We start from the raw sequence: 12,983 nt of genomic DNA, 5'->3' as shown, positions 1-12,983 counted from the left end.
TGATTGTTCTTGAAATTGTCCTTACCTTGTATTACTTTTTAGTAAAACTAGTGCTTGTGCACTCCTATTGTATTTGAGTGGATCCTCGTTAGAATCCTTGTTTGAATTTTCACTTGTTTCTAAGCATGTGTTCTTGAAATATTGTTTATTATTACCTCTTAAAATTGGTCTATGAGTGACTTTCTTTATTGCATGTTTGATACTGCTTCCAAAAAATATAATTGATCTTCGTTAAATGATGAAAATAATTTCTTGTACCTTTTGTTGTGTAAAAATATATTGAGATTTGAACTCCTTTGTGAATTATTTCTTCATAGTATTAATGATTGTTTGAAAAAATCATATTTCAAGTCTATTATGTATTAATATGATAAATATATATGTGTACCAAAAATGATGCATGATTTCAGGAATGTTTAAAGTCATTAATGATTTATAAATCTATCTTTGGAAAACTTTTATGTTCTCTTGAGAATTAAGAACTTTTTAAAGTCGAGTGTCTTAATGACTATGATGTTTACTTTAAATGATTTAGAAAAAGTTAAATTGACTTACATATTGTATGTTTGTGTGATCGTCCATCCTCTCTCGATAAGTTATATATGTTAAATAATATGTAATCTCCTAGTCTAACTAGGAAATATTTCTTTCTTTTTAGTCTAACTAGAATGGGATTTTTCTTTTTTGTCTTTTTCACTTTTTTAGCCTTTTTGACCAAGTCAACATTTGACTAGTCAAAAAGTGAGAGCCCAATGACTCTCTCTTTCCCCCTCTCTCAAAGTGTTAAATAAGGGGTCTTCCCCCTCCTACAATGTATGAATTCAAGGGGTGTTTTCCCATTCAAATAAAGATATTTTTTCTCTTGTTTTTGTATACCTTTTTTCAAGTATTGTGTATAAACCTTTGTTGTTCTTATGTATGATCTTTTTCAGTATTTTGGTTAAAGCTACTTGAAGCTTTGGTTGGTGATAATCTAAGAACTCATCTTCTTACATGGTATTAGAGCTTAATAATCAAGCTAAGTTTATTTTTGGTGCATCGAAAAACGTATCATTCAAATTTTGAAAAAGAAGTGAAGTTCTTTTCAAAATCGTGATCATGTGAAGAGCTTGAAGGAGGACTCGTACTCATTATTGGTGGTAAAGTACTTACTATCCCCTCTGTTATCTCCTCTTTTTCTCTCTCTCTTTCTCACTTTATTCTTTTTTTTTTCTCCAAACTTTGCAAAATGGATGACAATGATAATGTCACCTTTAAACCCATCAAGCTTAACGATTCTAACTATGTTACATGGGCTTCAATAATGAAGCACTTTATATGGGAAAAGGGGTTGTGGGGATTAGTTGATGAAACCGATTTGGAACCTAAATTAATCCTTACAAAGGTAGAAGAAGAGAAAGAAATACCTCTAACAGAGGTTGAGAAAAACAAAGTCATTACCACTTACAAAAAAAAAATGGAAAGAATGGAGAATAGGACATCCCAAGATTATGTCTTGACTTGCAAAATTTAAACATGTTAATGATGCTTGGGACTGTCTTAAGAGAATGTATTCTTTTAAAGACATTGCACATGTGTGCAACTTGTAAAATAAAGTTAGAAATATAGTTCAAGGAAACAAGAGTATTAGAGAATACTATAATAGCTTGTTCGAATTATAGAAAGAGTTGGCCCTTCTTCAACCAAAATGGCATTGTCTACAAGATATATAACTCCGCCAAAACCAAATAAATACGGAACATTTCTTTCAATTTATTAGTGGGTTAATATCAGAATTTGAATCAACAAAATTTGTTCTTCTTCATCAAGGAAAGGTTCCTTCCATAAAAGACACAATAGAAGAATTAAGTATGGAAGAGAATAGGCTTAAAAAGAGAATTTTCAAGAGTGATGATGACGATCCTAGCTGTATCTAGACCGAAAAATCATGTTTGTACATACAAACCTCCACACTATGAGAGGACAAATGATAAGAGGCAAGGGAATAAAAGAAAAGTCATTTATTACTATTGCCGAGAACCGGAACATATAAAGACTTGTTGCCCAAAATTGAAGAAACCCTATAAGAAAAGGGTTGCTTCTGTCGAATCTCCACAAGAATCAAGTGATCCATCCATTGGAAGCATGTCCTTAACGCAATTAGTGGATGCACTACTCAAAGGAGCATCTTCATCCACTGGAGCCACAGTCTCCTCCGTCGGCGTTTTCGATCCCGGTAAATCTCTTTGGCTTCTTGATTCAGGTGCTTCTTTTTATATGACACCAAACATAGATATGTTATCCGAATGTTGTAACTCAAATGAGTCGAATGCTTTTACCGCTGATGGAACATCTCTTGAAATCAAAGGAATAGGAAATTTTGAAAATATTTATCAAAACTCAAAAAAAAAATTTATTGCACAAATTAGATATATTCCTAAACTTAATTTAAATCTTTTATCTGTTTCCCAATTATCTGACCATGGGTATAATGTTTCTTTTTCTTATCGTGGTTGTTGAGTGCAGGATCACCAGTCAGGAAAAATGATTGGAGAAGGTCATAGAGAAGGAGGCTTGTATTACATAGATTTTTTGAAAATACCCAAGAGTACATTATATTGTAATGTTCAGAAAATGAACTTAGATCTATGGCACAAGAGACTTGGCCATCCTAGTATATCCAAGATCCAGTTCTTTCTAAAGATGGAAATTTTTTGTAATTTTAAAACATTTACTTGTGAAAAATGTATTCTTAAAAAAATGAAGAGATTACCTTTTCAAGAAAGAACTTTTGTCGCTTTTCGACCACTTAAGTTAGTATATTAGGATCTATGGGACCCACACTTTTTATCTCAAAAGGTGGTTTCATGTATTATATAATTTTTGCAGATGACTTTACAAGACATACTTGGATTTATTTTCTTAAACATAAATCAAAAGTTTTCTTACAATTTCAAATATTTCATAATCTAGTCAAAAATCAATTTAAGAATGTCATTTCAATCCTTCACACCAACTCAAGGGAAGAGTTTTTATCAAAAGAATTTAAAGATTATTTGAACATATATAGTATTACATATCAAAGATCATGTCCTTACACTCCATAAAACGGTTTAACAGAAAGAAAACATAGGCATATTATAGAAACAACAAGAACTTTACTCATTACATATCAAGTACCAAAAACTTTTTGGGCCGAAGCCACTTTTATTGTGGTTTATCTTATTAACAGGATGTCATCCTCTTCACTAAATAATATCTCTCCTGTTGAAAAAAATTTCACGCAAATTCCAGATTATTCTAGGTTAAGGGTTTTTTGGTGTAAATGTTTTGTTTTTACTGATAAAAATGATAAACTCTCTCTTCATGCTATTCCTTGTGTCTTCTTGGAATATGCAAGTAATAAAAAAGGCTATAGATGTTTTGAAATTAAAACTAAAAAGTTATATGTAATGAGGAATGTATCCTTCTTAGAAAATGAAAGTTTTTTCGAAAATGAAAACTCTAAGGAAATATATGAGTGTTCTTTTCTGTTGGATTTAGTTCCAAAGATTGATGAAGGTTATATTGATGAAAGTCAAGAAGAACAAAATGACGTGATAAGCATAGAACCATTTAGTGCTCATCAAGATTGTATTCAATATTCTAGGCAGAGTAATCTAGAAAACCCATGTGCTCTCGAAAAATATACTAAAGAACATGAACAAATATCAACTAGAAAGTCATCTAGAGTGTCTAAAGTTCCTGAAAAAATTATGTCCTATGAGTCTTTTTTACTGAAGTATCAAGCCTATATTGCCCTGATACACTCCTACGTAAAGCCTTCTAACTATGATGCTGCAAAAGAACAGTCTGAATGGGTCAAAGTAATGACAACAAAATTAAAAGCATTGGAAAAGGCAAATAACTGGACTATCCAAGATATTCCGCCAGGCAAAAAGCGTATAGGTTGTCGATGGGTGTACAAAGTTAAAACCAAAAGTGACGGCACTCTTGAGAGATTTAAAGTTCGATTAGTTGCCAAAGGCTATTCCCAAGAGTATGGAATAAACTATGAAGAGACCTTTGCTCCAGTCGCTAGAATGACCACAGTTAGGATCTTAATAGCCCTTGCCTCTGTAAAGAAATGACATATATATCAAATGGATGTTAATAATGCATTTCTCAATGGAAGAAGAAGTGTATATATAACTACCACCTTACGTTAATATTCCCAAAGGGAAAGCTCTTCGTTTAAATAAGGCTTTGTATAGGCTTAAGCAAGCCCCAAAAGCTTGGTATGATAAATTCAGTCAAGTTATGTTTGATTTTGGTTTTCAATCTTGTCTTACTGAGACAACTTAGTTTGTTAAAAATTCTGATGCAAGTATTATTATTTTTCTCCTCTATGTAGACGACATGATCATCACTGAAAGTGGTAAACAAGGAGTTAACAATATTAAAAAGTTTCTCAAAACACACTGTTAAATGAGTGACTTGGGTTTTCTAAAATTCTTTCTTGGAATAGAAGTTTCTTATTCCCTTAGAGATTATTTGCCAACTCAATCTAAATTTGCCTTAGATATTGTTGACAGGTCTGGTATTTCAGATGGAAGACAGGTCGACACTCCTGAAGTTATAAATATCAAAATAAAGATTGACAATGGAGAACCACTTGAAAATACAATACCATACAGACAACTTGTTGGAGCACTGTCTTATCTTTCTATTACAAGACCTGACATTGCACATGCAGTTCACACATCAAGCCAATTTCAACATGCGCCTCCTACTATCCATATGGGAGTTGTTTTACTACTTAAAAAGAGAGATAGGGGTTGTTGCATCAATTGCAAGGTTATACCTGGAGAAAGTGTACCTACACAACATAGAGTCTTAATTTTAGATCTTAGAATTAGATAATGCCGCAAAAGGGATAGACATAGGATAGATCCTAGAATTAAGTGGTGGGCACTGAAAGGAGCTAAACAAGAAATGTTTGTAGAGCAGGTAGTTAAGGAAGTTGATTAGTGTCTCGAGGAGGATTCAGAATCAATATGGAATAAGATAGAGGGTGGCATGCGAAAGGTGGCTAAGGAGGTATTGGGTGAGTCTAAAGGCGGTGCACCGCTAGGTACGGATACATCATAGTGGAACGAGATGTCAAATTAGCTATTAAGGTTAAAAGAGAGTATTATAGAAATCTAAGAGTCATGATAATGAGAATTTGGAGAAGTATATGATAGCAAAGAAGAAAGCTAAAAAAGTAGTTCGGAATGCAAGGGATAAGGTATATAAGGAGGTTTATGACAAGTTGGATACCAAAGAGAGCGAGAAGGATATTTATAGGCTTGCAAAGATGAGAGATAGGAAATTGAGGGATCTGGGTATGGTTAGATGTATCAAAGATGAAACACAAAGAGTTTTAGTCAAAGATGAGGACATTAAGGAGAGATAAAAAGATTATTTTGATAAGTTATTTAATGAAAGTCATGCTCAGGATCTTGGAGACTTCTCCATTCCTTTTCATGAGATGAATCATGACTTCATGCGCAAGATTCAAAAGAAAAAAAATTGCAGAGGCTTTAAAGAAAATGAAATCAAGAAGGGCAATTGACCCAGATGGTATACCTATCGAGGCTTGGAAATGCTTGGGAGAGAAAGGTTTAGAATGGTTGACAAACCTTTTAACAAGATTTGATGGACAAATAAGATGCCTAATGAGTGGAGGAAGAGTACTTTGGTGCCTCTATATAAGAATAAGGGTGATATACAAGATTGCACAAACTATCGTGGTATAAAACTCATGAGCCATACTATGAAACTTTGGGAGAGAGTGATTGAGTCAAGGTTGAGGAAGGTTGTCATGATATCGGAGACTCAATTTGATTTTATGCCTGGAAGATCAATTATGAAAACTATACATCTTCTTAGACAACTTATTAAGAGAAATAGAGAGAGGAACAAAGATTTGCATATGGTTTTTATTGATTTGAAGAAGGCATACGATAGAGTACCTAGGGACGTTTTCTGGTGGACAATGATGAAGAAAGGTATTTCTCTCAAGTACATTAGTATAATTAAAGATATGTATGAAGGAGTAGTAACCAATGTCGCACTTGTGAAGGGGTGACAACCAATTTTTCTATAACGGTTGGGTTACATCAAGGATCTGCTTTAAGCCCTTTCCTATTTGCTATAGTGATGGATGAGCTTACGAGATCAATTCAAGAAAATGTGTCGTGGTGTATGTTGTTTGCTGATGATATTGTTTTGATTGATGAGTCTAGAGCTGTGGTTAATGCTAAGTTAGAATTATGGAGACAGACATTAAAAGCAAGAGGTTTTAAGTTGAGTAAGAGTAAGACATAATACATGGAATGTCGGTTTAGTAAGCAATGAAGTAGTGATGGGAGTGTAGTGAAGCTTGGTGAGCAAGAAATACCGGTGGATGATTGTTTCAAATATTTGGGATCTATCATTCAAAAGTATGAAGAGATTGATGGAGATATAAATCATAAGATAAAAGTTGGGTGGATGAAATGGAAAAGTGCAACTGGAGTGTTGTACGATCGTAGAATGCCATTGCGGTTGAAGGGAAAGTTTTATAGGATGACTATTAGGCCCGCTTTACTATATGGTACAGAATGTTGGGCTGTCAAGAGACATCATATTCAAAAAATGAGTGTAGTTGAGATGCGTATGCTGAGATGGATGTGTGGAAACACAATAAAAGATAAGATTCAGAACGAGGAGATACGTAAGAAGGTAGACGTTGCACCCATTGAAAATAAGATGAGAGAGAATCATTTACGGTGGTTTGGACAAATTCGGCGAAGGCCTAATGATGCTCCAGTTAGAAGAATGGAGAAATGAGAAAATATATTAGTTAAAAGAGGTCGGGGTAGGCCTAGCAAGACATGGATGGAGGTAATAGGAAAGGATATGAATGCTTTGAACTTCAATGAGGACATGTCATTGGATAGAAATGATCGGAGGAGAAGGATTCATGTGGAAGACCCAGAATGATTTTCTTTTTTGGTTCATATCGCCGACCCCAATTGTTTTGGGATGAAGGCGTAGTTGTTGTTGTTGTTGTTTTGTATTGGATAGAGTATAGGTCGATTCAGGCATATAGTTGGGTTGGGTATAGGTCGATTCGAGTTCAAGTATGAAATGGGTTGAAGCACATAATCGAGTCAGATTATAGACGATTCAGTTTTTACAATATGAAGAAATATTTGGTTCAGGTATAAAAATCAGGATGGGTTCAAACAGATTCAGGTCTTTATTTGCAATACCCAAGACCCAATTCATTTTTGTTATGGGTCTATATTTTTGACCCGACCTAACCCACACGTCCTCTAGAATCATGTCGGATCAAGTATAATCTGTTTGAAACTTCGGGTCAGGTCGGGTATAATCGGTTTGATACTTTGGGTTGGATCCGGTATACCCACTTACACCATGTCAATTAGGCATTTCCCTGAGATTTCCGAAAAAATAAAAACTTCTATAACTTATCGCAAGAATTTCAAGAGAACGAGCCAAGTCAAATCTCGTGAGATTTATGAAAATTTCGCTAATATCACGAGAAACTACCCTGAAAGTTAAACACTGCAATTTCTCGTGATCTTTTCATCAGAAACATAAATATCGCGTTTTAAACGCAATATTTATGTTTTTATCTGCTATTTATCGTAAAAAAGCGTGTGTGTTTTTTATTTATTTATAAATTTCATTTTTTATATTTTTACTTTATTGTTTATTACCGAGATTTTGCCGAAAAAAATTCGAGATCTACAAATTTTTTTTTGTCTGCTGAGATTTTGCCATTTTTTTTTTACTTTTTGTCACTATCTATGGCTCGTCGTTTCCCCTCGATGGGTCGAGAAGGATCCAGAAACCTCTCGACTCTCTGTTGCTGAATTCTTCGCAGATCTTCTCTAGAGTATTCACAGCCGATAACAAGATCGCTTCTCTATCGAGAAGTTTCAAGAGTCCTCTTCACCGCCCTCTATATAAACCCCACCTTGTTTACCATCGTCCTCAACGCAAACAAAGAGAAACAAACGCGAAGAAATCACCATAATCGAGAGCTCTGCAACACTACCAATCGTTTTCGAACACACCCATCTTGTCTTTCTCGCTTTCTGAAGAAGAATAAGAATCAGACGTAGAGAGAATGTCGATCATTCCGAGCTTCTTCGGCCGACGCAGCAACGTCTTCGACCCCTTCTCCCTCGACGTTTGGGACCCCTTCGAGGGATTCCCCTTCTCCACCCTTTCACCACCCTCCGACCCCCGCTCCTCTTCCTTCTTCAGCGTCAGAAATGGCGAGACTTCCGCTTTCGCCAATACCCAGATCGATTGGAAGGAGACGCCCCAAGCCCACGTCTTCAAGGCCGACCTCCCGGGGCTCAAGAAGGAGGAGGTGAAAATCGAGATCGAGGAGGGGCGCGTGCTCCATATCAGCGGCGAGAGGAACAAGGAGGTCGAGGAGAAGAACGACCGCTGGCACCGCGTCGAGCGCAGCCGCGGCAAGTTCCTCCGCCGCTTCCGGCTGCCGGAAAACGCCAAGGTTGACCAGGTGAAGGCCGTGATGGAGAACGGCGTCCTCACGGTGACCGTCCCCAAGGAGGAGGCCAAGAAGCCCGACGTTAAGTCCATCGAGATCTCCGGCTGAGCGTCTTCTGCGGCCTCCCACCATTGAATCTGTTGCCTTCTCGCGTCTGACGTGAAGTTGTAGGATGTTGGTCTGTAAATTCTTGGTGGGGTTTGCTTTGTTCTTTGATGGATAGTGTTGGGTTCTTGGTGTGATTGTAGTAAATGGTTTTTGTGTCTTCTGTAGGCGTTTGTGTATGCTGTAAGCACGCTCTGTAGTGTTGAATATAATGGAAAACTAGTTGTTTGGAGTGACAACATAACTCCTGAATTTGACCCCTTTCTGCTTATGAATTTGCTTAATCTGTTTGATTTTCTCCCCCAACTTTAGTGTAGGCTGTAGCAGTTTGTTGTTTACTTGTTTTGCTTCATAGTGTTTGTAGTAATGCATTTTCTTAGGTGGTTGATGAACTTCAGGTGGGGACGCCCTTTTCTTCTTGTTACCATCCTCATAGCCAAAGCCTTCTTTGCGTACTACTTCCAATGAAGGTTCATTAACATGCCTTTAATTGGACTGATAGAATCTTAGTCTTTTCCATCTTGGGTGTTGATGAATGCTTGACCTTCTTTGTGTCTGAATATCTGATTAATGGGAAGGGGACTTCTAGTACATAAAGCCAACGTCAATGCTGGAGCAAACCTTAGTGTCACCAAGTTTCTGTTGCTTTCCAGCCATAAATTTTCTCTCTTTGCTGTTGATGATCTTGACCGGCATAAAATATTTAGGATGATGTTCAGGGGGGTGTTTAGAGGTTTGAATGTGGGCATAGTCTCCTTTTGGTTTTCCAATTTTCTCCGGATGTCCATACTTATCTGTTGCTGGTGCCAGAGTTCAAATTTTTCATTAGTGCTGTACTTGCTTTGATATGTGGCTTTGTTATTCGTATTATGAAGTTGGATAGGTTTTGTTTTCAGAATGTTGGAATTGCTGTTTGAAATTGTAGTAGTTACCATTGTGGAGGTGCTACATGAGAAACAATGTAGAAATTGTTAAAGAGCTTCTTGAACTGAAAAGAAGAGCTATAAGAGCAGACTAGGATTGTATCTGTATGCTGCAGAAAGCCCTTTCTGCAGAAGTGCACTCGGGCTCCACTGCGTCAGTGCTAACACACGGCCCTATTTCTCCACGAGGAAAGAGCGCCCTGATTTGAATGGGAAACCACTCGGCAGGCAAATACATCCTAGAGGAGCAGTGGATGCAGTTGTGCGGGAGGTTGACTTGAACAAATGCGGCTCTCTGTTCATGGTAAAGTTAGCAAGAATATTGAAGCATTGTCGAATCTCATTATTTGGAGATGTGCCTTTGTCCCCCATGCAGATATTGACAGTCCTGTTCAGACTAAAAGAGTAATGGTCATCGTTTCTCATGTCACTTGGATTGGTCCTCTGCTACTTGAAGCTGTCACTGTGGCATGCTCTTCATCTTCATGAGAGCGTACTTGTTCCCTGGGATATGCTGACCTTGTCTGATCAGTCCTTAGCGGGGTGGAAAAGAGACAAATTAAAGATGTCACCGGGATATGCTAAAACTAATGATTATGTTGTTTGCTGTTGTGACTGGTAAGCAAAAATGCTTATAATTTTCAGTTGACCATGACAGAGTTATCAGCCATGAAAGCTTTATGAACTTTATTCTAGCTGTCTGATCCACATTCACATGCTTGGGTTTTACCATCTGTTTGCTTGAGATTTGTTACTGCAGGACATACTTTTTGCTGGGGTCCAGTCTCCCTGTGAATGTTCTTTGTGCAAAAGGCTTTTTGAAGTTGCTAATTTCTTGCATTTGACTGCGTTACCTTGTGTATGCATGCTCATCCAACCATTTCATCTGCCCTTTAGATGCACTTCATGCTGTACTGTTGTATACTGTAAGCCTTGTGTCTTCTTTGCTCATTAACAACCGCAAGCAAGTATTCACGTTATCTGTCATGGAGACAAGAACTCCTTTGAGACTTGATCTACTAATTCCATCACGAAGTAGCACTAATCCCGAGACACAATCAAAAGACAAATAAAAAGGATCTAAAGCATAAACATAATTCATTTAAGCAAAGATAAGAAGCAACATAGTTATACACCCACAAGAACACCTAGAAAATAAATAAATATTTTTTTATTAATTAGAAATGAACAAAAAAATTTACAAAATGAACCAAAAGCACTCAAACACACCCACATGTATATCTATCATCTCTTACCTATATAACAAATGGATGACGGCTAGTCAAATTAGCCGTTAAAGCTAGTCCAATTGACTAGTCAAACTAACTAAACTAGCTGTTAGAGTAAATCTGTAAAAACCGAAAAGTTTTGCTAATAAATTTTGTTCATATTACAAAATATTTCAAAAAAAAAAAAATGCAAATTGGGCCTAGATCCACATTTCGGATCTAGGACCCATAAAGGGGTAAATAGGTATAAATGATATCAACCACAAGTTAATAATAATAAAAATAATCAAATAAAAATTTTAATTATAAAGTTAATCCGAGGATCCACAGTTGGATCCATATCATTTGGGGGCGAGTTGCGGGTCTCGGGTCCGGACCCGAGCCGCGCCCTATGTAACAGGACTTATAAGAAAAAGGGGCAATCCGATAAGGGTTGCCCGATAAGTCTGAAACGAAAGAAGAAAGGGGGTTAGGGTTCTGAGAGAGAACCCTAACCGAAATCGCAGGAAGGAAAGGGAGGGAGGCTTGAAGCGCAGCCGCTGGAAGGAGGGGGCTTCGATTTTGCCAGGCCTTCCTCTTCAAAAGGGGGATCCCAAGTGGGTCTCTTTTCCCGATTCGTTCATCTCTCTCTCTCTCTCTCTCTCTCTCTCTCTCTCTCTCTCTCTCTCTCTCTCTCTCTCTCTCAGTGTGCTCCACGCCGGAGGAAGGAGCCCCATCACCGGCGAGTCTCCGGCCATCCGCAAGTGTCAAAGGCCCCTCGAGCATCTCCTTTCACGGCAGTTGGGAGGAGCGTCACCAGTCTGCACCCCTCTGCGACGTTAGTCTCCGGCCACCGGAAAACCACCGTAAGAGGTACGGGTCCCCTCTTGTGAAGATGATTGAGAAATCGAACCCTGGTTCGATTTTATGTTGTTTTTCTTTGGATGAAACCCTTGGGAACCAGATGGAGTTCATGGTGGCTCGATTCTTTCTTTTTCTCCACGATAAGCTCCACCGATTAGGTGGCTGGGTCATGCCCAAACCAGAAAAAAAAAATATAAAATAGGGGGAACCGGGTTTCAGTCTTACGCTTAAAGGGGGATTAGGGGGGTTTTGGAATCAGACTGATTCCATCTATTACTATGCATTATTTCCGATTGTAGTTTTGGACCTAGATAAATGAAACTTTGTTAACTCCAGCATGAAGTGATGTAATTGGTCATGTTGAATTATTTCTTTTTGAATTATATTTCCTTCTTGAGCCATACAAATTTGTCCTGCAAATATGAATTCATTTACTACACATCCTATATAGTTTTTAACTTGCAGATGGCCACAGACTGCCTGGCGATTTTTTTTTATGTGCTACATTTTACCTAAATGATAGTAGTGATTAGACTTTCATCATTCACAGAAGGTTGGCATAGTTGCCTAACTCTTCGATGTATAAAGGTTGTGTAGTTCCTTTAACCATGAAATTGCCTAAACCGATGTCTGAGTATACTTAGGTGCTATCCATTTAATGTACAAATTATAGCAGATTATGATTTTTGTCCATGTTAAGCTTACACTGTGCTGAAATTTTCTGTTTTGAGTATATTCCCATATCTATATTGGCGCATGTTCTAAACTTTGAATGCACAAACTATTATGTGTTCCAAGTCTGAGGGTTTACTCAAGGTCAACCGTGATATTATGAAATTATGCTATATAGAACTGAGTTAAACTAGATACCCAGCAGAAAGGGAAGTGATGTTCCAAGCACTGAACATCCTAAACAACATGTCTGCCTACCCCAGTAAATCCCTGATTTGGTTTTACGCTTGTTGATCCTTCCAGAAGAAGTTCGTTGCTATATTTTTGTGTGAGGCTTTGGAAATGAACTTCTTGCATGGGAAAATCTGAATAATGCTATCCACGTGGCCGAAATGAAGAAAAGAAATATGACAAAAATGTCTGGTAGTAGGGGTCGTATTTGTATACTTTAAGACTTGGTTGAATGGTAGAGTGTTTGCTATGTACATGTTGGGACGAAATTTCACATGCCTATGACTAAATAAGTCTGTATGATTCAATATTCAACTGTAGTGGACTACATGAATATATTGGGCTGAGTTGTATGACAAATATATTCCCCTCTACTTATGCCTTGTAATGTTGTTCAGTTTTGACAGCTTACACAGGCCCAGATCGGGCCGGTGCATAGGCTGA

The 12,983-nt window shown here is 37.4% G+C and overlaps 1 protein-coding gene across 1 annotated transcript; it reads left to right on the top strand.

Annotated features, from left to right (window-relative positions):
- The first annotated feature begins 8,004 nt into the window (after window positions 1-8,004).
- On the top strand, window positions 8,005-8,877 carry LOC149821422 (17.8 kDa class I heat shock protein-like). The gene has a single exon (XM_089982977.1). It carries the CDS (start codon window positions 8,144-8,146, stop codon window positions 8,642-8,644), a length of 501 nt encoding a protein of 166 aa, XP_089839103.1. The 5' UTR covers window positions 8,005-8,143; the 3' UTR covers window positions 8,645-8,877.
- The last annotated feature ends 4,106 nt before the right edge of the window (window positions 8,878-12,983 follow it).

The sequence above is a fragment of the Nuphar pumila genome, chromosome 12, assembly GCF_984573655.1.
Source record: "Nuphar pumila chromosome 12, dmNupPumi1.hap1.1, whole genome shotgun sequence".
Lineage (NCBI taxonomy): Eukaryota > Viridiplantae > Streptophyta > Magnoliopsida > Nymphaeales > Nymphaeaceae > Nuphar > Nuphar pumila.
This window is presented reverse-complemented; position numbering and strand designations above follow the sequence as displayed.